Below are 27018 nucleotides of genomic sequence, written 5' to 3' on the forward strand. Positions count from 1 at the left end.
TTGTGGCTAAGTTAACTACAGTTTGATGTTTACTTGTTGTAGCTATTGTCCGACATTGGTCACTTCACCAAATGGATGTTCAAAATGCCTTTCTCCATGTTGATCTGCTTGAAGAAGTCTATATGCAATTGTCTCCTGGTTTTCGTCGATAGGGAGAGACACCTATGGTATGTTGACTCAACAAGTCATTATATGGGCTTAAACAAGCCTCCCTTAGCTAGTTTCAGAAAATTTCTGCCACAATTCAATAAGATGGTTTCCATAAATCAAGAGCTTATCATTCACTTTTCACAAAGATCTCTGGTAATTCCTTCATAGCTATGCTCATCTATGTAGACGACATGTTCATCATCGACAATGATGAGAATGTAATTGTAGCTCTTAAGGAGTCTCTCCACACCAAATTTCTCATCAAGGACCTCAGTCAATTACGATATTTCCTTGGTATTGAAGTTGCTTGTTCTATTGATGGTATTTCGATATCTCAACGAAAATACACTCTTGATATCTTAGATGAAGCAGGCTTGCTTGGGACCAAACCATTGTTGACACCTATGGAAGAAAATAATGAACTCCTGCCCACAGTAGGAGATTTATTGAAGAATCCATCCACTTACAGAAGATTGGTCAGACAACTCATTTATTTTACCATTACAAGGCCAAAGATAAGTTATCTAGTTCACATTTTAAGCCAGTTTATGCAAGAACCAAGAAAGCTTCATTTGGATGTTGTTCATCATCTTCTATGGTATCTTAAAGGTGCACCTGGACAAGGATTATATTTTCCTACCAAAGGAATTTTGCTACTAAGGGGATTTTGTGATGCAGATTGGGCTTGGTGTTCGATCATAAGACGATCTGTGATTGGTTATTGCATTTTTCTTGGAAGAGCTCTTATTTCATGGAAAACTAAGAAATAGACAACAATGTTAAGGTCATCAGTTGAATTAGAATATCGAGCAATGGCTTCCATTATGTGTGAACTTATATGGCTCAAGTATTTGTTGGATGACTTGCAGGTAGAACACTCACAACCAACCAAACTATTCTATGATAGTAAAGCAACACTCCATATTGTTGCTAATCCAGTTTACCATGAATGTACCAAGCATATAGAAATCGATTGCCATGTTGTTCGAGAACGAATTCAGTCAGGTGCCATAGTAACTGCTCATGTTCCATCTGCTTGCCAATTTGCTAATTTGTCCACTAAGCCATTTAGTTCATCAATTTTTCATTCCCTTCTCAACAAGTTTGGCGTTCTTGACATACACTTCAACTTGAGGGAGAGTATTATGGGAAAATAATCAAGAATCCCATAATTTTAGGATGAGATTAATTGTATATAGGAGATTATTTTTGATTGATTGTAACTTATTCACTTGCACATAGATTCCTAGAATAGGCTAACCAATGTTTTGTATATATGTATCTTCTTCCCTTATTAAGTTGACAGATTGAATATACAATAGATTTCCAATTTATTTTATATTTGATTTCCAAATATTGTGAGAATCAAATATTGTTAATATTTGATTATTTTTTATTCCTCTAGATTTATGAAAATATTTATGAGAGTGCCTTTATACTTTTTTATGTGCTTGATTCCATATATTTTCTTGAATATTTCCTATAATAGTGCTCAATATGGATATTCAAAGTTAGGGAGCAACAAGTTGGGTCAAACCCATTTTGACTTTTTCTTAAATATATTCTCATTTTTTTTAACATATTCTTATTTTTGTTCCAAATCCATATCCAAATTACATGGAATGGGTTTGGGTTTTGAAGTCCGAGGCAAAATTGGTTCAACTTTTACCTTTTCTCCTCCTCACCCCATTTATATATATAATTAAATAAAAAATTATTTTAATTCAATTTTTAAAAATTTTTTCCTTTTTAACACATATAAAATTAAAAGTATTTCTCATAAAAAAAGTTATAAAAAGTTTATAATATTTATTATTTATAAATTTTTTTAGATAAAATTTTAAAAATATTAAAAAAACTTGCCTTAAACTTGGCTTACCTTGCAATGTTTATTATTATTATTATTTTTGAGATGACAATGAAAATAGGCCTAAATAATTGAGATGGGATGTGATGGGATGGGACGGGACGACTCATGGGCCTACATTGTTGCCATCCACCCATTTCTTTATCAACTTTATAAGGATAATTATCCTTTTATTCCAGCAGCTTCAAGGAGTCGACAAATATGATGGAGAAATTGAACTCTTTGGTATAAAGTTGATACAGGAATAAGGGTGATTATCCTTTGCCCATCTACCCATTTCTTTTATACCAAAGTCCTTATAATTATCCTTAGAACACCTTACTTGCCCTTCCTCTTTTTATTTTATTTTATTTTTTAATTTTTAAAATTTAAAATTTTAATTTTATTTAATTTAATTTTTTTATTTTTATCAATCCTATATCAAACCATCCTTTGATCATCCATTATCAGCTACTAATTGTATAGAAATATCATGTTTTGAAATGTCAACAATATTTGAAAACCCAAATTACCTTTGTTGATTATGAATGACCCTATGATCTTCTCCTTTGCCCATTCATTATCAAGCATTAATTTTAGGAGTGTTTGTGTTTTGAGTCTTTTAGTAACTTTTCTTGATGATGAGTTACACAATGTTTCTCGTCCAACTGCTCACTGATAGGAAGAAGCAAAGATTCAAACATATATAGATTTGTTCTAATTACAAAGATAAAAGCAAGCTAGATTCAGATACATTCCAATCAATCTTGACTCCAGATATCAGCCAATTTGGCAAGGGCAGTGGTGGATGAACCCCCCTCTTTCCAAGCTGCCAAAGCCATCTCTCTCATCTTCCTGCTTCTTTCTCTCAGCTCCCTCCCCTCTTCACACTCCATCAACTCTCTCACTCTCCTCTCCACCTCAGCTCCACTCACAAACATATCCTCATCCCTCTGCTCCACTCCAATAGCCATCTTCATAACCTCCACCAGAGCTGCCTTATTCAGATGCTGCTCAGCATAAAGAGGCCAGGCCACCATTGGCACCCCTGCAACCACCGCCTCCAACACTGAGTTCCACCCGCAATGGGTTACAAATCCCCCCACCGATGGGTGATTCAGCACCGCCACCTGCGGCGCCCATGACTCCACCACCATTCCCCTATCCTTGGTTCTTTCCAGGAACCCCTCTGGCATTAGAACATTCAAATCAACATCGGCCGTCACTGCAATCCGCTTGCTTTTGTCGGTGGATGGTGGGTTCTTCACCACCCACAAGAATCTCTTGCCACTTCTTTCCAGTCCATTAGCTATCTCCTTCATCTGAGCGGGAGAGAACGTTCCCTTGCACCCGAAGCACAAGAAGACAACACTCTGACTTGGCTGTGTGTCAAGCCAGGACAAGCAACCGTGACGAGCTTTATTACCAGAAATATTGCTTTCATCTTCACCAGTATCAGCAATCAAAGGGCCGATGCAGTAAACTAACGGAGTTGGCCCATTGGGAACACATGTCCCCTCTCTGATTGTCTTAAGGGCTATCGGCTCAAGGTCATCGAATGTATTTATCACAAGTCCATCGGATTTGGGAAAAAGCTCTGAGAAGTATAGCATATCATCATAGGCGGGGTCGTCTCGGTTGAGCAATGGTTGAAGCATTCGAGTGGCTTGTAGCGGAGGCAACCCAGGAAAGTGTATAAAGGTAGTGGGCATGTCCTTGAAGCTCTTATTGCTGCTCTCTGTCTGTTTGTGAATTGTCGGAAAGTAGAGGACGGCAGCAATAGAAGCAGCACCGGAGGTGAGGAAGTAGTAAGTGGGAATTCCAAGGCCACGACCCATAGGAAGAGCTGAAGCGCAAAAGTAGTCGATGATGAATGCCCGAATGGTGGAAGCTCTGGAGAGTTGCTGGAGGGAATGGAGGACATTAGAGGCACTGAGACGGATGAACTCAAACAAGACAGCGAGGTGACTGCGAGTGGAAGAAGAGGTGTCAACCGAGAGATAGGGAAAGCGGTGGAAAAAGATGGAAGGATTGGTTTGGGAGATGTGGTCAATGTAAGAGGTGGTTGCCTGAGTGTCAAAAGGGCCGGGGGCGAGGAGAATGGTGATGGAGAATCTGTGGGAGTAACGACGAAGGATGAGCTTGCCTAACTCTATCATGGACACCACATGACCGATGCCTGGAGCTGGATACAGGACTATTGTATCCTCCATTGTTGTTTTTGGGATCTTTAACCTGATGACTCTTTCTTGAAATTTGGCAATGAAAATAATTTTTAAGCGTCTAAGTCAAGTTTATACCTTTTGTATAATGGTTATTATATTTTATATAATGCTATAATTATTTAATATTTTCAACAATAAGAAAACGAAAACTATACTAAACAAATAAATAGAGTTTGGAATTGAAGCAAGTTGGAATTTAAAAAGATTAATTAGGGTAATAAAACAATATATACTTTGTTGCAATTAAAAGAATCTAAAGAACCTATTACTTAACCAATTGCTAAGAAGCTAATAAAAAGAGTGGTTTACGCATTTCCCATACTCTCTATCATATATTTTAAGGTATGGTGAATGAATTTGAAAAGAAAAGCTACGGTTAGGGTTGTTCTTTGGTATCCACTTTTCACTTTGGGAGTATCTATCCATGTTTGACCCACTATTAAGATTACACATGTAAAATATATATGGTTAAAAAATTGAAAGAAAAACTTATTAAATGGGTAAACATTACTCGTTGATGAGAAAAAAATCACATGCAATCTCATATGTATATAAATATTTTAGTTTTTATCTTTGTAATTTATTATCAAATATCATTTGTTATTTGATGAAATATCTAACTTATTTAAAATAAGAAAATTTCGTCAACTATCATTAATTAAAGATAAAATAGAGATAATAATTTAATATGAAAATTAAATAGCTCCGGCTATCGTATTGTTTGGAAAATATGTTAAAATATTAGGGATCAAAGTCTTAATAAATTAAATTTGAAGATCAAGTTTGATATTTATTGAAAAAGGAAAGAAAAAAAATTATGTCACTTGAAAAAGATACTAGGAAGATTTGATACTTTTTTTTTCATCTAAATGTAACATTGTAAGTAGAAACATTATGTTGAATAGTATTTAATATGTAATGATTCATAATATTTAGGTTTTGGAATTTTTTTATGAGTTTATCAGTGAGATAATTTAGTCATATTTGTTATTAATTTGTTTTTAATTCAATATTTTTATATTTTTTTTTCATTGATCATATGTTTTGAAGAAGAGAAGACAAAAAAAAAAAAAAAAAAAAAAAAATCTTGAAGAAGATATTGTAGGAAGGATTAGGGATGACAATGGGGTGGGTTTGAGACGGGTCGTCCCATCCCAACTCTGCCCCATTTATTCAAAATAATTCTCGTCTCTATCCCATTTAAAAACTTAAACGGGGCTAATATGATAAATTCTCATACCCGCTCTGACTTGCCCTGTTTAATTTTTTTTTTGAATTTTTAATTATATTAAAATAAATATATTTTATAAATAGTTAAATATATTATATTTTTTTATAACTTATTTTATTAATTTTTATTATTATTATCTATATATATTAAAAATAGTAAAATAAAAATTAAATTAAATTAATTAAAAAAAAATTAATTTTATATATAATTGGGATGAGACGAAACAAGGCAATACTCGAACCAACATCTGAACTTGCCTTGGGTTTTAAAAAAAAATTTCAAACCCATCCCAAACCCATTTATTAAAATTGAAACTTGTCCCATTAGGGGCGGGACAGGGTGGGTACCCGAAAAAACCTGCTCCATTGCCATCCCTATAAAGGATTTCAAGTGATTAAAAGTGTTAAAGTAATATTTGATATTTTTTGTTGGTAGAAGTTTTACGTTAAATAGTATTTGAATATTTAATGATTAATAGGATTTAAATTTTGAATTTTTTTAATGAGTTTATCCTTAGTCTATTTGAGATGCCTTAGTCGTATTTGTTATCAATTAATTGTTTTTAACAAATTTCAATATTTTGAAGAGAGAAAATCGCATGCATCTCATAATATATTGCCTCCTATTGAATAGGATGTCTAACCCTTGTCTAAAATAAGAAAATTCTACAAACTAGCATTGTATTCTCATTAATTAAATACACAAAAAGAGATAATAATTGAATATGAAACTTAAATTGCTATGATTAGCATATTGTTTGGAAAACATGTGATATGAGAGTTTTTATAGATTAAATTGGAAGATTAAGTTTGACATGTTTTGAAGAAGGAAATAAAAAAAAAAATGTATTTCTTGAAGAATACTCTTCAAGTGATTAAAAGTCTCTGGATAATATTTGATATAATATAAGTGCTATTTAAATGTTAAATAGTATTTGAATATTTAATTGATTTAGATTTAAGAATTTTTTATAATTTTAGGGAGAATTGGGCTTTAGACCCATTTGGCTTTGGTAATTAATAAAGGGTCCTTTAAACACCTATAATTGATTTCAAGGATATGAGATGGGAATAGACAAAAGTACCCACTTGATTCATTTTTGTCTTTATTCTACCACTCTTCACATGCCACTATTCTTTCTTATTTAACAATTTTTGGATTTTTCATTATTTTTTTAAACTCTTTTATAAATAATTGAAAAATCAAAATTATTTTTAAATTTTTAAATTATAAATAAACAAAAATCATATTAATGATTCAAAGACTATTTTGGAAAATACTTTCTAAAAAATTATTAATTTAAATAAATAAAAATTACATTTTACATTTATTTTTATCTTTTATATTTTAGAAGTAAATAATTTAATGATTAAAATACTATTTAAAATAAATATATTCACTATTTTAATTTTTTTTTATATTAAAAAGTTTTTTAAAGTTTTTTTTTACTATTATAAAATAAAATGTTTATTTTTTTTTAATCTTCTTTCTTCCTTATTTTAATAACTTTTTGAACATGACTTTTAGTAATAAGTTATATGAAATGTTACAAATTTGTTTATTAAGGAATTATTTTAATGATTTGAATTAATTGAAAATTTATTAAAATAAGAAAAAGAAAAAGAAAGAAAGAGGATGGATGGAAAGTTTTTATTTTAAGTACTCAATTAAAATGTTTTCATATGACCAAACTTTAGAAGTGGATTATATCAATACATAGTAGAGATTGAATTTTTCTTATATAAAAGGGTTGAAATGTATATTTACTTATTTTAGATGAAAACAAGTAGTTAAAAATTATATAGATTATATTTGAGTTTGGTTTTAAAATATTTTTCTAGTTTTTATTTTTTATTTTTAATAATAATTTTTATTTTCTATATTGTCTCTTTTTGAAAATATTTTTAATAAAAAAATGAAAACTATTTTTTAAAATGAAATTGAAAACCTTGTTTAGTACTATTTTTTTTTATATGAAAATAAAAAAATAATAAATTTTATTTATTTATTTATTGCATCATTGTACAATTGTATTACACTAACTGTATAAAGAAAATGTACTAAGTGTACAAAGGTGTACAATGCTACCCTTTGTGAAATATTATAATTGATTATGAGTCATTCCTTTATTTTTTTTAGCACTCATGAATTGTACATATATGTCATGCACTTTATTTAATTCCCGCATGGAAATTCCAATATTTTCCATAATAATAATATTTGGAGAAAATTTTTTTTGACCTTAAATCATCTACCATCTTCTCAACTAAATCATTGAAAATATGGTTAAACACTCCTACGTGGACACATAACTTAGGAGGAATATAAAATTTGTGTCATTGTACAAGGGTATTATACTAACTGTACAAGGGAAATGTACTAATTATACAAAGGTGTACAATATTACCCTTTGTGAATGATTTTAATTGATTCTAAACTACTTTTTTATTTTTCTTGTCACCCAATGATTGTACACCTATGTCATTCACTTTATTTAACTCTTACATGAAAATTCTAATATTTTTCCCAATAATGATATTTGGGGAAAAAAATTGACCCTAAGTCATCCACCATTTTCTCAGCCAAACCATTGAAAATATGATTAATACACCTACATAGATATATAAATTAGGAGATATATGAAATTTGTGTCATTGTACAAAGGTATTACACTAACTGTACAAGGATATTACACTAACTGTACAAGGGAAATGTGCTAAGTGTACAAGGGTGTATAAGGCTTCTAATAGGTTAGTTTTATACGATTTTTAAATAACTTGAATTTGACATTAAAACGATTATTGATAATTTTGTTTTTCTTTTTTTTTACCAAACTATGTCATTAAGACATTATCTACAAAAATTAACACATAGGAAATAAAATTAAAATTAATCATGTTTGAATTGTTCATTATAAGCAAACTAAATGAAATATATATTTTTACTATTTTGCCTTTGTAAATATAATTTCATTGTTATCAATAGAGATTAAAAAAATCATATTTAAATGGCATTAAAAATAAAAAAAATTATTTTTATAACATTTTTATTTTTTAAAATCATTAATTTAAATTATGAAATTAGTTTTAAAGTTAAAAATATTTGTTGTTATTATAGTTTTGAAGATTTCATGATTTTTATCTTATTACTTTGAAAAAATTGCTTTAATAAGAAAGTATTTATTTTAATGGTTTTAAATATTTAAATCTTTATTAAAAAATATTTAGGATTAGTGTGGAGAGCAATTAGGTAATTTTGGAATGGAGAAATTTTGAATATTTTTGAAGACTTTAATTCGGTCAATTACTCTATTTACATTTTCAAAATTATTGGAAGGTTGGTAAATTAGTATTATAAATATTGTCTTCTTGATTAATATTATATATATATATATATATATGCATGTGAGTATTTACATTATATTCAAAAAAATAATAAACACCATGTGTCTAATTTGCAAGTTAGAAAAAAAGATTAATAATATTTTATGAGGTATTTAAAAAGTATTTATTATATGTTCTATAAATTTGAAAAAATATAATATTTGATAATATCTAATTTACAAGTTAGAGTAAACAAATAATACTAATATTTTAGGAGGTGTTTAAAAATTATTTAATATATATAAGAAATAATATATGTTTGAAATAAAGAATGATATTTATTATATATTATGTAAGTTTGAAAAAAAGAATAATATTTGATAAGGTATTGAAAAGTTATTCACTTCAAAAATATATTTGGTAGTAATAATTTTTAACCATCTTTCATATTTGATGAAGAAAAATGATTCAAGTTGGTTCCACTATTAAATAGGTGAGAGAAGGGCAAAAGAGTCAAAGAAAGAATGAGAAAGGTGAGGTGATTGGTTAGTTTTTTCATTTAATAATAAAGGGTATTTTAGGGATTTTTTAAAGACAATATCCTTACTCTCAATTTCCACTCTTTTATTGGGTGTTGGGCTTAAATATGAAACTTATATGGACCATACATTAATTTTTGGGCTCAGCTAGGCCCAAAACACAATTTTCCCATAATTTTATTATTAGTCAAATTGAGTTAACTTAGTCATATTTGTAATAATTTCAATTTTTTATGTCATTTTTTTTTGTACTTTAAGGATTCTAATTAAAATATTATTCATGACATTTTTAAATTTTAAATCATATTTTTATTATAAAACAAATAGGTGAAAAAGGGTGTAAAAAATGTAAGAAATGATATGAACCATGTGAGAGGGGGTACGAATGATATGAGGGAGAGTACGCACAATATGATTAGGAAGAGTACAAATAATGTGAGGGAGGATACAAAAAATGAAAGAGAGGGTACGACTAATGTTAGAGAAGGTATAAAAAAATGTGAAACAATGTATGAATAATGCCAAAGAGGGTATGAAAAGTGTGAGAAAGAGTGAATAATGTGAGGAAATGTGTAAAGAATGTGAAATGGTACAAATAATATGAGAGAAGATACAAATAATGTAAGACGGGTGCAAACAATATGAGAGATGATACAAAGAACATGAAAGAAGGTATGAATAATGTGAGGTAAGATACAAAAAATGTGAGAGGGGGCATGGAAAATGCGAGACAGGTATGAACAATGTGAAAGATGGTACAAAGAATGTAAGAGAGGATACAAGTAATACGAGGTATGGTATGGATAATGTGAGAGATGATATGAATATTGTGAGAGATGATAAAATAAAATAAAATTGTAAGAGCTGATACAAATAATGTGAGAGAGGATATGAATAATATAAGAAATGGTACAAACAATGTAAAAAAGGGTATGAATAATAAGAGAGAAAGAGTACAACAAATGTGAGGTAGAGTATGAAAAATATAAGATAATGTACGAATAATGTGAAAAATGATACAAATAATATAAGAGATGATACAAAGTATATGAGAAAGAGTACCAATAATGTGAAGGAAGGTATAAAAAATATGAGAAAAAAATCCTAACAATGTGAGGAAGGATATATAGAACGTGAGAGATGATACAAAGACTATTAGAAAGGATACAAACAATATAAGGGATGGTATGAATAATGTAAGAGAGTACCCTTTTTTACACCCTCTCTTACATTGCTCATACTCTTTTTCATATTCTTTGTATCTTTCCTCACAATGTTTGTATCATTTTTCATATTCTTCGCACCATTTTCACATTATTTGTCCCATTTTTTATAGTGTGTCCCCTTGGGTAATTTTAAGGACACGTGATCATGAAATCTATGGTCGTAGATAAAAGGTTTAATTACCCAATATCAATAACTTTTTTTTTCCTTTAACAAGAAAAAAATCTTCGAATTTGGATGTCCAAGTCGTTGATGCAAAATTGATGAAGAACCACCTTTCTTTATTGCACTAAATATCTCTTGATAGTTTCCATTCAGAGTATATAGTCATCCTTTTTTATAGCCCTTCACTACCGTCCTTTGATTTTGGTTTTTAACAGTAATGGTAGATGAAGAAAATTTAAAGGTACATAGATTATTTGCGGTAAATTTTCCAATAGATAACCATTTTTTTCTTTTTCATCAAATTAGGGATTACTAATACATCTTTTAAATCCAATTTTCCTTCATTTGTAAGAACACAAGCATATTCATTATGAGAAATTGGTGGACTATTTCTAGCTCTAACATAAATAACATCATTCTCATCATATAATTTAATATGAAAAAAATTGCCTACATCATTTATCATATGTGAGGTAGCACTAGAATCAACAATAATAAAGGACTTATTCTTTGATTTGTTCATAGCAAAAGTAGCAAGGGCTTGTGGAAAATCATTAGGTTGATAGGAATAATCAAACCTATACCAACAATTAATAGCAAAATGGTTTGGTCTTTTTCCATATTTGACAAGTTACCTTATTGCCATTATTTGAGCTAGTAGGTGTGAATCTCTTCCCTTCGAGTTGAAATTTCTTTTACCCACTCGACCACTTCGGCCACAACCTCATTATCCAAAGAAAACTTCATCATGCTCTAAGAACATTTTCTCATCCTTCTTTTAGGCGATGAGTGATTGTTCATATCCTTGAAGAGCTAGCACAAACTGTTTAAAGGAAGAATGGGTAGTTTAGTAAACATAGCAAGTCAAAAAATTCCGTACCTTTGTCTTAAGCCATAGCAAACCGGAAAACTTTGTCTTGATCTGAAATTGACTTGTTGATTGCATTGAGATTGTCACATGTATTTTTAAAGTTTCTTAAATATTCTTTAAGAGACTATAACCATTTTTGAGAGTCATAAACATATTTTTCTGATTCATTTTTTTTTTCCATTGTAATGGGAAACAACTGTTTTTCAAGAGACATCCACACTCTATATGCCGTTTCAACATCAAAGATCATACTCAAAACATTTATAGTTGGTACGGGTTAGGGTTTTTGTTTCCCTCATCATCCTTAATTTCTTTAGTAGGTTTTTCTCCATTTAATAGATGATAGAGAGTGATTTGATTTTGCCATAGTAGGAAATTTGTGGTGTTTAACTTGATAAAGATGAAACTAGAGCATTGATAAAATGACAGAATATTGAGTTCAGATTCTATGTTTGGGAAAGAAGAAAGTGATAAAGAAGAAGACATTTTTTCTTTTTGGCTAATACCATGTAAAGTTTGATCAGTTGGCGATGAAATTTCAATTTCTTTCTTTGGAACTTTATACAAAAATATATATGGTTTATACAAGGGAAGAAATAAACACTATTTCTAACATATAGGAAAATATTCTTAAATTAAGAGAGTCAAATAATATTTAATTAAATATTTGAAAATCAAATATTATCAAAATTAAATATTATCAATATTTGATTTTCAAATATTGTGAGAATCAATGTTAATATTTTATTTTTTTTATTCCTCTAGATTTATGAAAATATTTATGAGAGTGCCTTTCTACTTTTTACGTGGATGATTCTATATCTCTCCTTAAATAGGGTTCAACATGGATATTCGATGTTGGAGAGCAACAAGTTGGTCAAACCCATTTTGACTTTTTCTTAAATATATTCTCATTTTTTTTTACATATTCTTATGTTTATTCCAAATCCATATCCGGACGAGATGGAATGGGTTTGGGATTTCCATGCCCATTTCACCTTGTTTAAAAGCTGTTTATTATTATTTCTTTAACTTTTAATCATACTAAAATAAGTATAATTTATAAAACAAAATTTCATAAATTTACTATTTTATTATTATGAGTGATAAACTTATATTTTATTTTATACAACATAAAAAGAAAAATGGAAAGAATTGATATTAAAATATTTTTATTTAATTTTTTAATTAAATGGATGGAATAGTATAGTATTAAAACCCGATCTAGAAATTTTTTTTTCCAAAAAAAAAAGCAAATTACTAACCCACCACACAAATTTTTCATCACTATTCAACAAAGGATATTAATTGTTACTAGTTAAGATAAAACAAATGTTATATACCCGTATATCCTTAATAAGACAATTTAGAGATAAAAATAAATGATTTTGAAACGAATTTCAAAAGGTTTTTCAACTTCGAGACAAAATTGGTTCAACTTTTACCTTTTCTCCTCTCTCCTCACCCCATTTATATATATAATTAAATAAAAAATTATTTTAATTCAATTTTTTTTAATTTTTCCTTTTTAACACATATATAATTAAAAGTATTTCTCATAAAAAAAAGTTATAAAACGTTTATAATATTTATTATTTATAAATTTTTTTAGATAAAATTTTAAAAATATTAAAAAAACTTGGCTTACTTGTTATATTTATTATTATTATTATTATTATTATTTTAAGATGATAATGAAAATAAACCTAAATAATTGAGATGGGATGTGGGATGTGATGTGATGGGATGGGACGGGACGACTCACGAGCCTACATTGCTGCCATCCACCCATTTCTTTATCAACTTTATATGGATAATTATCCTTTTATTCCAGCAGCTTCAAGGAGTCTGACAAATATGATGGAGAAATTCAACTCTTTGGTATAAAGTTGATACAGGAATAAGGGTGATTATCCTTTGCCCATCTACCCATTTCTTTTATACCAAAGTCCTTATAATTATCCTTAGAAGACCTTACTTGCCCTTCCTCTTTTATTTTATTTTATTTTTAAATTTTTAAATTTTTAAAATTTTTAAAATTTTTTTAATTTAATTTAATTTAATTTTTTATTTTTATCAATCCTATATCAAACCATCCTTTGATCATCCATTATCAGCTACTAATTGTATAGAAATATCATGTTTTGAAATGTCAACAATATTTGAAAACCCAAATTACCTTTGTTGATTATGAATGACCCTATGATCTTCTCCTTTGCCCATTCATTATCAAGCATTAATTTTAGGAGTGTTTGTGTTTTGAGTCTTTTAGTAACTTTTCTTGATGATGAGTTACACAATGTTTCTCGTCCAACTGCTCACTGATAGGAAGAAGCAAAGATTCAAACATATATAGATTTGTTCTAATTACAAAGATAAAAGCAAGCTAGATTCAGATACATTCCAATCAATCTTGACTCCAGATATCAGCCAATTTGGCAAGGGCAGTGGTGGATGAACCCCCCTCTTTCCAAGCTGCCAAAGCCATCTCTCTCATCTTCCTGCTTCTTTCTCTCAGCTCCCTCCCCTCTTTACACTCCATCAACTCTCTCACTCTCCTCTCCACCTCAGCTCCACTCACAAACATATCCTCATCCCTCTGCTCCACTCCAATAGCCATCTTCATATCCTCCACAAGAACAGCCTTATTCAGATGCTGCTCAGCATATAGAGGCCATGCCACCATTGGCACTCCTGCGACCACTGCCTCCAACACCGAGTTCCACCCGCAATGGGTTACAAATCCACCTACCGATGGGTGGTTCAACACCGCCACCTGCGGCGCCCATGACTTCACCACCATTCCCCTATCCTTGGTTCTTTCCAGGAACCCCTCTGGCATTAGAACATCCAAATCAACATCGGCCGTCACTGCAATCTGATTGCTTTTGTCGTTGGATGGTGGGTTCTTCACCACCCACAAGAATCTCTTGCCACTTCTTTCTAGTCCATTAGCTATCTCCTTCACCTGAGCGGGCGAGAACGCTCCGTTGCTCCCGAAGCACAAGAAGACAACACTCTGACTTGGCTGTGTGTCAAGCCAGGACAAGCAACCATGGCGAGCTATACTACCAGCACTATTGCTTTCATCTTCACCAGTATCAGCAATCAAAGGGCCGATGCAGTAAACTGGAGGAGTTGGCCCATTGGGAACACATGTCCCCTCCCTGATTGTCTTAACGGCTATTGGCTCCAGGTCATCGATTGTATTTATCAAAAGTCCATCGGATTTTGGCAAAAGCTCTGAGAAGTGTAGCATATCATAATAGGCGGGGTCGTCTCGGTTGAGCCATGGTTGAAGCATTCGAGTGGCTTGTAGCGGAGGCAACCCAGGAAAGTGTATAAAGGTAGTGGGCATGTCCTTGAAGCTCTTATTGCTGCTCTCATACTGTTTGTGAATTGTCGGAAAGTAGAGGAAAGCCGCAACAGCAGCAGCACTGCCGGTGAGGAAGTGGAAAGTGGGAATTCCAAGGTCACGAGCAACAGGAAGAGCTGAAGCGCAAAAGTAGTCGATGATGAATGCCTGAACGGTGGAAGTTTTGGAGAGTTGCTGGAGAGAATGGAGGACATTAGAGGCACTGAGACGGAAGAATTCAAAGAAGACAGCGACGATACTGCGAGTGGAAGAAGAGGTGTCGACCGAGAGATAGGGGAAGCGGTGGAAAGAGATAGAAGGATTGGTTTGGGAGATGTGGTCAATGTAAGAGGTGGTGGCCGGGGTGTCAAAAGGGCCAGTGGAGAGGAGAATGGTGATGGAGAATCTGTGGGAGTAACGGCGAAGGATGAGCTTGCCTAGCTCTATCATGGACACCACATGGCCGATGAGTGGAGCTGGATACAGGACTATTGCATCATCCATTGTTGCTTAGTGTTGGATCTCTGGATTGAACAATCTCAGAAAGAGAACTTTCAGATCACCTCAGTGTTAAGCTCAGTCAACGCATTGTTGAACCAATAGTCTGCATCAAAGTACGTGCCGACATTTTGTTCCCTGCCACACGTTGCCTGTCAACAGCTCCATTAAATTATTGGAAACTTTGGTTATTATCCTCCCATATTAAAATATTATTATGAAAATATGAACCCAACTATTCTTATTTCAAATTAAGAACTTTATTCCCAAAAATATTTGGGTCTTCATACACTCTTGGCTGATGTTTTTTTTAATGTAAAAAATGTCCTCCCTTATTCTTCTCCACACATTGATAATTACCTTATTTCTTGATGATGTATAAAAATTGAATAAAGTTTTGGTTTTTGATTGGGAAGTGTTGGATTCAATTTTTGTAGAATAATTGAGATTGCTCCATAAGCTAAAAAACTATTCTCATTCTTGAAAGACTCAAAGGTTCCCCTGGAGAAGAACCCAAAGCTCAAGTCCTATGCCATGACTGTTTTTTATTTTTATATTTTATGGTTGGTTACTCTTCTCCCCACCTCCAAATGGGTTATTAAAGATGACCATATACAAAATTTGAGGATTCTGAACATTACAATACTTGGAAAAAAAAATATTCTAATCATCTATAGGTGTGAACCTTTATAGCTCAAAATATAGGTGAGCTTTTGAACCAAACCCCACCAAGATAGAATATGTGAATTATATAACTATTGGATCTTATATTATAAATTTATAATGTTCTTACAAAAAATGAAAAGTGCCCTCCAATAATTTTCTAGTGGTCTAACATGCCTCCCCTGCAACCATCCAAAGACTACATTATTGGTCTTCCTCAACTACCTTTTCTTTAGTCTCTTGTCATTTGAAAATCACAAAGTAGTCAACATGATCATACAAAATTTACATAGTTTATAAAAGGGATAATCTTTGAAAATATTTTTCAAACAAATCTTCTCATTATTCCCATCCAACCAACTTCAACCATGAAAAATACATGTCTGTATATCAAAATGTTAAATTACACGCTGCAAAATTTAACAAATTTTCCACATCTGATTCTTTTTGTAACTTCGTGCAGACTTGTGAATCAACTATTCAACATCGAAAAGCCAACAAAGTGACAATGAGAGACTATACCTTAAAGAAATTAGGTGTTGTTCACTACAAATCTAGTGGCCTTGATGAACACTATGAGGTATATATAGTTATTATAAAGTATATGAAATTTTCAAGATGCTACAACTCTTTCAATTTAATGATTTACAAACAATTTTTGAACCCAAAAAATAAATTATTCGGATCATATAGGTTACAAAGTTTGCATTGTTGGAAACAATAAAGGAAGCAGTTCCTGAAATGTGGTCACCAACAAGCTAATGATTAGTCGGTTGCTGCTATCAAATTAGAGATGAAGTTGTCCTCTTACACATATGTGATCAAATCATCTATAAAATAAGATTGAATAAATGTATTGATACACAAGAGCTTGTTTGTTTTGGTTGTGTTTTTGGTTTGTTCATTAGGTGTGTGTTGGAATAAATATTTGAAAAGGTCTTGGTTTGAGAAAAGAGATACTTTTTCTATTGTGTTTTGTTTGGTTGAAAGAAAAGAAAATTTTAAGATTTTGTTCCACCTTTTTGCAGATTCTTCAATCTTCCTTGCAAAAAAAATGGATGGTAGGAAAAGATTAAGGGTTAGACTAAAGTGATCTTGGAATCTAGAAGATGAAGCCGTAAAAGAATGTTAGTAAAATAACATTTCCCATGCCACCAATATTCAAAAACCAGATGTCACTAAGGCATCATCGTCAATTTTTGCCAAAAATAAATAACCCCATTTTATAAGGAACGGGATTTCATTTCTTTTGGTTTAGATTTGTTCTTTGTCCATCATCCATTGTAAGATTAACCAACTATCAAGACAACCTATTTTTTCTTATTCAATCATGCTCTGCAACTTTTTGGACATAATAAAAGCATGGAATATGACTTAAAAATGCAGAACATGTTGCCTAATGCCTTCTTTTACACATCTAAAGGATGATAACTTTAAAACATATAATTCTAAAAATTGATAAAATCTTTTGAAGTAAACACTAGTGATTTGAACATAAATTTTTTGTAATAATTCTTCAAATCTAACTTCCAAGAATTTAGAGATAAGCTACATGTAGAAGTGCAGATTGTGCTAAATAATGGATTCCCCTGCAAATTGATCAAATCTTACTATTTTTGCAATTTGGATAGGTTATTCATCTATCGATATGTCTAATTCGAGAGTGGGTTAGGAATTCTTAACCTATGCCAAGCGGGATTATCAAACAAAATAATTATTTTAGAGTTTGTACTATAGAAAATAGTATACTAAATGTTAATTTTAACCTATGAGTGATTTTTGCATTTGCAATGATCATTTCCCTTGGATGAACTCGAATTAAAATAATAAGAATAAAGCGGTTAAGATATATCCATTGTTCTAACTTGTTTTTCCACAAGGAAAATTTTGCTTCTGTTATGTGAACCAATACATAAGATTATTGGAAGAATCCGTTGTCCCTCAACAAACAAACTAGATAACATAACCTAGGATTGCACTACTCAAGCAATACATCAAATATATGAATTTATAAGTACATATAATGTAAAAACCTATAACAAAAGCATGTTTGGATTTTACAAAAATAATAAGATATTATTTTTACTTTATCCAAGTGTCAATAATTGATTTCACTTGAATGCCAGATTCTTTTGAACGAATACTCCACAAATCTTCTGTCTTTGCATTTTTGCCGTCCTCATGGACCTCTGCTTTGAAAAACAGCTAAAAGGTAAAAATGAACAAAAAAAATGTTATCTATCAATCATCACAAAATAAAATAGTCTAATTCAGGAAGTGTGGATCAGGATGACTATAGAGTAAATGACATACTCTTGATGACTAACAATATTGTGTTGTAGAGGAATGCACCATAGGCACAAGTAAAGTAGAGAAATAAACACTTTTGAACATTTCATTAGTTCCTACTTTAAGGGGGAAGACATAAGTTTGCATACCACCATGACCAAACAATCCAGAAGTTTATTCCCAATAGTATGACCAACCTTGCAGCTGTAGGGTATGAAAATGAAATTTGCATAAAATTTTCAAAGACTCATAGAGTAAACATCATCTACTTTAAGAAGAATGCAATCAAGACCATATGCATAGTGCTAGAGGGCTGGGAAAAACAATATTTTTAAGATAATTAAAAACTAGGTAAAAAAATAAATTATATGCAAGTAGAAATCAAGTATAATAGCCAATTTACAACAAAAAAAAAAAAACAAGGCATTTTGTGTGGGGTCATAGTATGAGTGATGTAGAACAAAGCCTATATAACTACAATCATAAGTAAAATTGTAGTAACTATGGTATTTCCACAATCATAATTAAATACTTAAACACTTTCTTAATTGATCTTGAAATCATGGATTGTATCATCATTGAATGCCAAAGATAAGTCCTATGGTGGACAAAGGAACTACATAAGGTTCACAAATGAGGTACTTAAGGTGCATTAAGGTAGTACACAAGGTTGATTAAAGCAGTACCCAATGTGCATTAAGGTAGTACACAAAGTTGATTAAAGTGGTACCCAAGGTGCATTAAGGTAGTACCCAAGGTGCATTAAGGTAGTATCTAAGGTTCACCAAGGCAGTACCTAAGGTTCATCAAAGCAATACCAAAGGTTCACCAAGGTAATATCTAAGGTTCACTAATGTAGTACCTAAGGTTCACCAAGGCAGTACCTAAGGTCCACTAAGGTAGTACCCAAGGTCCACTAAGGTAGTACCCAAGGTTCGTTAAGGTAGTACCCAAGGTTCATTAAGGTAGTCCTTAAGGTTTACTAAGATAGTACCCAAGGTTCATTAAGGTAATACCTAAGGTTCACTAAGGTAGTATATAAGGTTGCTTAAGGTAGTACCTAAGGGTTACTAGGGTAGTATCTAAGGTATAGTTACCACTATACCAAAGGTGAACCAATTGACCACACCAATTTAACACATAATGCCATGCTCAATTCTATGTGGAACCGAATATGTTGTAAGTTCTGTTCGGATTGAAAACCACTTGTGGGTCCTACGCTTAACAAACCAACTGCCTAAGATTGGCAAATGAACACCTAATGTTCACAAATGAAGTTTGCTAAGGTTCACACAAGTAGTACTCTAGGTATGTTAAGGTAGTACCTAAAGTTCACTAAGGTAGTACCTAAGGTTGATTAAGATAGTACTTAAGGATGGTTAAGGTAGTACCTAAGGGACTGTCATCACTAGACCAAAGGTGAACCAACCGACCTCACTAATTTAACATCTAATGCCATGCTCAGTTCTATGTGGCACCAAATATGTTCTAAGTTCCATTAAGATTGAATGCCACATGTGGGTCATATGGTTCCACAAACCGATTGCCTAAGGTTGGCAAAAGAACTACCCAATGTTTACTAATGTTGTGATTATGGCTCATAAATGAAGTTTCGGGGCTTCACATAGGTTAGTACCCAAGTTTAAGTAAGATAGTACCTAAGGTAGATTAAGATGGTACCTAAAGGTTACTAAGGTAGTACCTAAGGTATAATCACCACTATACCATATGTTAACCGATTGACCACACTAATTAAACACATAGTGCATTAAAGTATACATCACTGATTTTGGCAAATTTAATGGAAAAAATAATAAAAATACAATAATTTGCCTCAATCTAGTTGTGCCCCATCATTTAATAGATGTGTCACAAGGCCTACAATCATCATCTATTTCCCCTAACTCCACACATCATGTGTAGTGCAATTATGGCTTTTCCTTAAGCCCAATTAATTACAAAATTGTTGACCTTCAACTAACACCTTGCAAAAGCAGGTTATTTAACTTGAAATTCATCAAAATGAAGCTTGAACTCCATGTACAGTTATACTGTCCACAAGGTATATATGCAATTCCAACACACACACACACTTCGATCCCTTATATTTATTCAACACCCTTTAAATTCTAATTTTTTAGTCATTGGCTAGGAATTTTCCTCTTTGTTTCTTCTCCAACCATGAAAATTCTCATTCTCATGCTTATATGTAAAAAACCAATGATCTTATAAAAATGTACACAACCAATAGGGCAACAACCGAAGATTTGCAAAATGTAACCCTCCTCAACTTTAATAGGCTATAAAGAAAACAATTTAAAAGCTCCTGTAACTAAGTCTATTGATGATAATCTTCCAAAAGTTTCTAAGCAACTAAGGATTACTCCAACTCTTTAGTGAATATAGCCTAGGTTTCCCATAATAAGTAGTAATAGAGATTGTGATATTCATAACAACAAATATTAAATAATGATAAAAATGATGGTCATGGCAATAATGATAAGTGACACTACCTTTAGAAAGAATTCAATTTCATGTGTAAACATAACTTTTCTGAGTGAAACCATCAACATGAAAGTAGCATACTCACAACACCAAAAAAATAACTAGCACCACCACCATTAAAAATGTTTTTTATAATTTCAATTTGTTGAAAAGTCTTAAAATAATGCATGACGCAACAATTTAAGCAGAAGGATAAAAGAAGTGCACCTCGGATTACCAATATGGCAATCCCGTTTGTCAACCTTTAGACTTAACCCAAAAGTTTTACTAAATAATCCTAGAAACAACGCCATATTTAACTTGAATAATTACTATCTCAATATATACTTTCAATTTGAAAGGGAAAAAGAAGAAGTCATGTTTAGGTGCTAATTAACATCTTTTAAAACAAATATCTAAATTCAATCAATATGCAGTTAGCATGATCACTTGATCAATATCATCATTTATTTTTGCTTCTGTCGTAGTCCTCAAGAAACTAGGACAATGAAGTCAAATTAACACAATGTATACTACAAATTGGGGGTAATGAGCTAAAAAGAACTGTTATTAAATCAAGTGAACATTTAGTCGAACCCCAAATGAATCTTAATCTAGGTTTACATTCTCACAATGTACAACAACCTCGTTCTTAATAGAACCAATTAACAAGATATCAAAAAAGTATTGTTAGCAAACAGAAGGAAAAAAAAAAAATGAAGTTGTGGACAAAACAAAATTCAATTCAACCTGAGATAAAAGAATGAAATAGATGAAGACATGTTGTGAGAAACAATAGAGAAACTCAAGGAAACTGATATAGCTGAAGCCACCATTTCGTCTCTTTATTATAGATAAAACATTGTTTGTGAAGGGACAGACGATGCTACCAAATTGAAATTGGGTAATACCCAATGGGAAACTTATGTTTGGAAATGAAAGAGCTTAGAAAGTGCAGTGCGACTGAAACATATGTAAAGAAGTCGATGATGATGGGTATCCCATGCCCTTCGATCTGCATCGTCTAGTTCTGACAAGAAAAGGTTAGGGTTAAGTTTCACCGTATTCTTGTGATTCCGGGAATATTTGGTAAAATAAGAGGTTCATTTTTTTTTTTTTTTTTTTTTTTTTTATGGGATTTGGATTTTTCAGATTCAGATCAACACAAGGAAAGGTGTTAGGGTTTCTATATTTTTGGGTTTCAAGACAAAGAGAAGTAGATAGAGGATGGAATCTTCTATTCAACGTTAGTGTTGACTAGGGTAGAGAGAAAAATGTAGGATGTTTTTCAATTTTTTTTATATTATTTATTTATTTATTATCTGATGTGGAAGTTGAGCTGGAGGAAATAAGAGGGCAATTTGGATATAGACTAACAACTAAGTTGAGAGTGCATGAATCCCATATTATTTTTGGGATTAGAATAGTTATATTAAAAAGTCAAAAGTTGGGTTTCCAATTTCATATATTTTTCATATTACTAACCCAAAACACAAGTTTCCCGAAATTATTTCATGACAACTGGACAAAGAACCCAACTACTAGACCAATATTTGTAAGCCTTATAACAATCTTCGCTGTCTAAAGATTGAACGCACCCTAACAGTGGAATGGGAGTAGTGAAATTCTCCCATATTATGAGTAATTGCACAAAAAACTATTATTATATTTCAATATAAACTAATTTGTCCCACCATGTTTAAATTGTTATTTGGGATGGAGATGAAAATAAACTTAAAGAATCCTAATCTCCAACACACATTTGAGAAAAAAAAAAAAAAAAAGAAATTTTAGGTTTTACTATTATCATACAACCATTTTATTTGAATTAGACTGAGAAAATAAAAGCTATGCTTAATTAAGAAAAAATCTTTTAAAATCTTTTCAATCACAACAAGTTCAAGCAGAATATAAACAAAATAAAGAGATAGAGTTAGAAAATTCAAACTCGGGTTTTATAGTGGTTCGACACTTTCTTGCCTACGTCCACTTTCCTCAATCTCCTAACCGAGTGAGAGTTCTACTAACTTGAAGCTTCAATCAAGCTTCTAATCTTTTTACACTTGGATTCCGGCTCCAATTGGCTCTTACACAATCTCTTCAAGATTCAAACCTCTTGAAGGCTTCAACACTTAGATTTTACAAGAAAAAATCCCTCAACCTAGCTTAAGGATAACTCAAATACATGACAAAGCTAGGATGACACACAAGAGTGCACTAAAGGATATGCAAGTGATGATTTAATGCACTAAGAAAGAAATGAGAGATTTTTGGTCAAGAACAGGTAGGTAGACAATTGATTGTAAGCGTTCTCTTGTCAATAAATGAAGTGGAGCTCTCAATTTATAGGTTTCTAAGCTCGGGAGTCAAAAACAGCAAAAGGTAACCTTGACCGTTCGAGCTAGGGGTCGACCGGTTCACTAGCCGTTGGAGCATTTAATGCTTGACAGGTTACCTTTGCCTTGACCGGTCCTCGATCGGGAAGAGAAGGCCATTGGGAGAGAGAAAGTTTTTGTGCATCCCTTGACCGGTTCTTGACCGGACGAGGGCAATCGGTCCTTGACCGGACGAGGGCAACCGATCGATCGGTTCTTCAACCGGTTGGCCATAGCCTCGACTAGTTGAGCCTTTTGGCCCCGAAAACCTATCTTTTTCAATTCCTTTCTTTTCTAACACTTAGGCAAGGTCTTTAGGACAATTATTAAGCTAATTATATAACATTTTGCCTAAGGTACATTTGTTAAAAACTCAGGTTTTAATGAAATCGAAGTTTTAAAGAATAAACCGAGTTTTCTAAGTTGCATGAAATGTGTGAAAATCCTAAATGCACTCATGCATTCATCTTACATTAGTTTCCTATGATCACAAGTCTTTCAAGCGTCTCGATCTTGTATCCATTTGGTTATTTGATGAATTTTCGAGTTTATGCTTGAGATTCTTAACCATTAAACCAATTAGTCACTTAACCATGGTTTGTTATCATCAAAACCCGATTAGGAGAACCTTTAGGCTAACATAGACTAATAATGAATCACCTAAGCTACTCGTTTAGATGTATAATAAGATAAACAAAATTTTTTTGAACTTTAGAGTGCACATGAGAGAAAGAGTGTATGTTTTTAAAAATGGCATTAAAAAAATATTTGTAGATTAAATCAAGTATATATTTTGAGGCAATTAACATATTTTCCTCAATAATGAATTTAAAAAATGAAAAATGAAATTTGCTATGTAATAATATTAGTATAATGATTTAAAAAGTAGACATTGTAACATTTAGAGTGCTTCATATCATAATGGTTTAATGGTTAAGTGCATAAATTTCAAGATAATTTCATTTTCTATTAGCAAACATGTTGCAAAGTGTCTCATTTAATTCTAATAAGTACATGTTTCTTTTTGTAAAGAATATTGTATAAAATATTTTTTATATCAATATGCTAATATGATATTAGCTTTTTTTAATACAATAAGAAATTAAAGTTATTAGGCATATCTCTATAAATATTTTTAGTCATAAAGACAAAAAGGTTGTTAGATGAAAATGAACTTTTGAAGATTACATGTGGTAGATAGAGATATGAGGAAGAATGAGAGAGGGGTTTATGGTTCAGGGTGTAGATATAAGGAGTGGGGAAACATGAAATGTTTTGCAACTCAATTATTGTACTTGATTTATATTCTTTATAATATTTTCTATAGAATAATGGAATAATCTTTCTCATTTGTGGATATAAACATAGTTGGTCAAACATATTAAAACCTCACATATCTTTGTGTGTGGATTTGTTATCTTTGGATTCTTGTATTAACATAATTGCATTAAAACTTCTATTGACACAATAAACTAGTATTTGAGCCTTGATTAAATATTTCTAAAAGAGTTAAAGAGAGCACAAACACATAATAGAATAACAAAATGGATTTTATGAAGGTGGAATTAATTGTTCTCTCTTTGGGATGTGATGTATAAAGCGTGTATCGAGAGTGATAGAAGATTTATGTAATGGAATTTGATTGGATGTGGAAATTATTGCAAATTGTATCAAATTCTTAATTAGTATGGATTTTTTTATTAAAAAATATTGCATATATTTCATATATTAATATTTCATTATAATATTAGATTTTCTTATAGAATAAAGAAAGTCATCATGAATATCTCCATAAATATTCTAGGTCATGAGGGAAAAGAGGTTAAAAAATTGAGATGAGTTTGTGAAAACATTATGTGGTAGATAAAAATATGAGAAAGAATTAGAGACACTTGATGGATTAAGGAGACTTGTGGTTCAAGGTGTAGATATAAGAAGTGGGGAAACATTGAATGTTTTGAAATCCAATAGTTGTATCGAGTTTATATCTTTTATAATGTAGTAGAATAATCTCTCTCATCCATGAACATAAGCATGGTTGGTTGAACCACATTAAAACTTTTATTAGAGTACATGACATACATTGTGAGCCTAAATTCCTACAAGTTTAAGCTTTTAGAAAAATTGATTATTTAGCATGGTATCAAAGCCTTGTTCAGTCGGAGGTCAAGCATTCGAACATCACCATTGTATGTTTATCTTCTCAATTTATTAAGCCCATCTATAAGCCTAAAAATGGAGACTATATGTGAAGGAGGGTGTTAAAATGCTTGATATACATTGTGAGCTCAAATTCTACAGGTTTAAGTTTTTATAAAAATTGGTTATTCAACAACCTCACATCCCTTTTGTATGTGGATTGGTTTTATCTTTGTGTTCTTGTATCAACATTGAAGCTTTTGCCTACACAACAAAGCATGTGATCATAAGCAGTTAAAAGTGATGGAAACTTTTGTCTTCATTGTTTATTCATTCTCTTTATAATTTATTAAGGATGTGTTTGGATTGATTACTTTGAAGTCACAAGCTCTTTTTTGAGCTCAATAAGCGTTTTTATGCCTATTTGATTAATTTTATTCAAAGAGCTCATAATTAAAAAGAAAAGAAAATGCTTGATTTGAAAGTTAGAAAAATGTTATTTCTTGTCGAATTTCTATTTTGGTTTATGTAAGAAGTTTTTTTATGTTTAATGAAACTTTGATAAAACCAATATTATCCTTTCAAAGCCTTAACTATAACTTTCTATTTATTTTTTTAATTAAAATAAAAAATAAGAAGTTATCCTAAATGGGCTCTAAATATCACAAGTATTTACTACAGAAATTTTCCATAATTGGCTACAATATTTTAAAATACAAATCGCTCCCTTAAACTGATTAATCTACTCCTAAAATAAAATAATAAAAAAATTGAGTCCATAATGTTGTAAATAAAAAACATATATATTCATAGATTGTCAATACGGTGGCCACTAAATCACCACATCATTACAAAAATTTTTGGGTATTGATTTGTAAATTATTATGCTAAAGTTACTAGGATTTCATGTATTTTTATTTCCCAAGGTACATAAAACATTATGCACTTCTTAGTATTCTTTAATTATTAAAATGGGTATACACATGGGTATGAAAAGTTGACCCATAGTTGATTTATGAAAATAACTCATAGATTGTTAGTACATTAGGTTGTTTAGTTGAAGTTGGAAATTTTATTCCATTCATCTTGGATTATGACTTTTCTAGTTAATCGTGTCTTACTATTTATTAAAGATTCAAGGTTGTTATGTAATCAACTCAAGATAACACAGGTAAGTATAGAGATCCAAGAAAGACTAATTTGTTTAAAATATGGTATAAAGTGGATTTTAGGTTTAAATTGAGTTAAAATGCTTTTTAATTAATTAAATCAAAAAATTAGTCGAGCATTCAAGAGCTCTTATTTGTTACTCAAGTGCTATGTGTGCTTAAGTGCTTCTTGAAAGCATTCAAGCGCTTCTTGAAAACGCTCAAGCGTTAGAGGTGCTCAAGCACTCAAGTGTTCATAACATACTTTTCCTAATTACAAATTGTGATTTGTTTTAATTCTTTCTACCTTCTAAAAATTGATTTTTTGAAAATTTAGGATTATGTCCATTATGGTTTCATCTATATAAATACTATGCCTAAAAATCTTTTTGTGTGTGATGTAAACTTTAGAAAAATCAAGTGCTAGCTTTCTCGCATCCCAAAATGCTCAAATGTTTGATAATTCTCATTCTTGGGTTTTTGAGAGAGCTTT

At 31.2% G+C, this 27018-nt stretch overlaps 2 protein-coding genes across 2 annotated transcripts; both read right to left on the reverse strand.

The window, feature by feature from the left end:
• Nucleotides 1-2652: 2652 nt before the first annotated feature.
• Nucleotides 2653-4229, reverse strand: LOC117906141 (UDP-glycosyltransferase 88F5-like). Its single transcript, XM_034819097.1, has one exon. The coding sequence runs from the start codon at nucleotides 4207-4209 to the stop codon at nucleotides 2758-2760; it is 1452 nt and encodes a 483-aa protein (XP_034674988.1). The 5' UTR covers nucleotides 4210-4229; the 3' UTR covers nucleotides 2653-2757.
• Nucleotides 4230-13876: 9647 nt separating this feature from the next.
• LOC117907780 (UDP-glycosyltransferase 88F5-like) lies at nucleotides 13877-15521 on the reverse strand. The gene has a single exon (XM_034821430.1). The coding sequence runs from the start codon at nucleotides 15431-15433 to the stop codon at nucleotides 13982-13984; it is 1452 nt and encodes a 483-aa protein (XP_034677321.1). The 5' UTR covers nucleotides 15434-15521; the 3' UTR covers nucleotides 13877-13981.
• Nucleotides 15522-27018: the final 11497 nt, after the last annotated feature.

The sequence above is a fragment of the Vitis riparia genome, chromosome 18 (genome assembly GCF_004353265.1).
Source record: "Vitis riparia cultivar Riparia Gloire de Montpellier isolate 1030 chromosome 18, EGFV_Vit.rip_1.0, whole genome shotgun sequence".
Taxonomy (NCBI): domain Eukaryota; kingdom Viridiplantae; phylum Streptophyta; class Magnoliopsida; order Vitales; family Vitaceae; genus Vitis; species Vitis riparia.

Excerpts from the sequence above, each read along its gene's own strand:
- LOC117907780 (XM_034821430.1), bottom strand. The coding sequence starts at position 15,433 with ATGGATGATGCAATAGTCCTGTATCCAGCTCCACTCATCGGCCATGTG.
- LOC117906141 (XM_034819097.1), bottom strand. The coding sequence starts at position 4,209 with ATGGAGGATACAATAGTCCTGTATCCAGCTCCAGGCATCGGTCATGTG.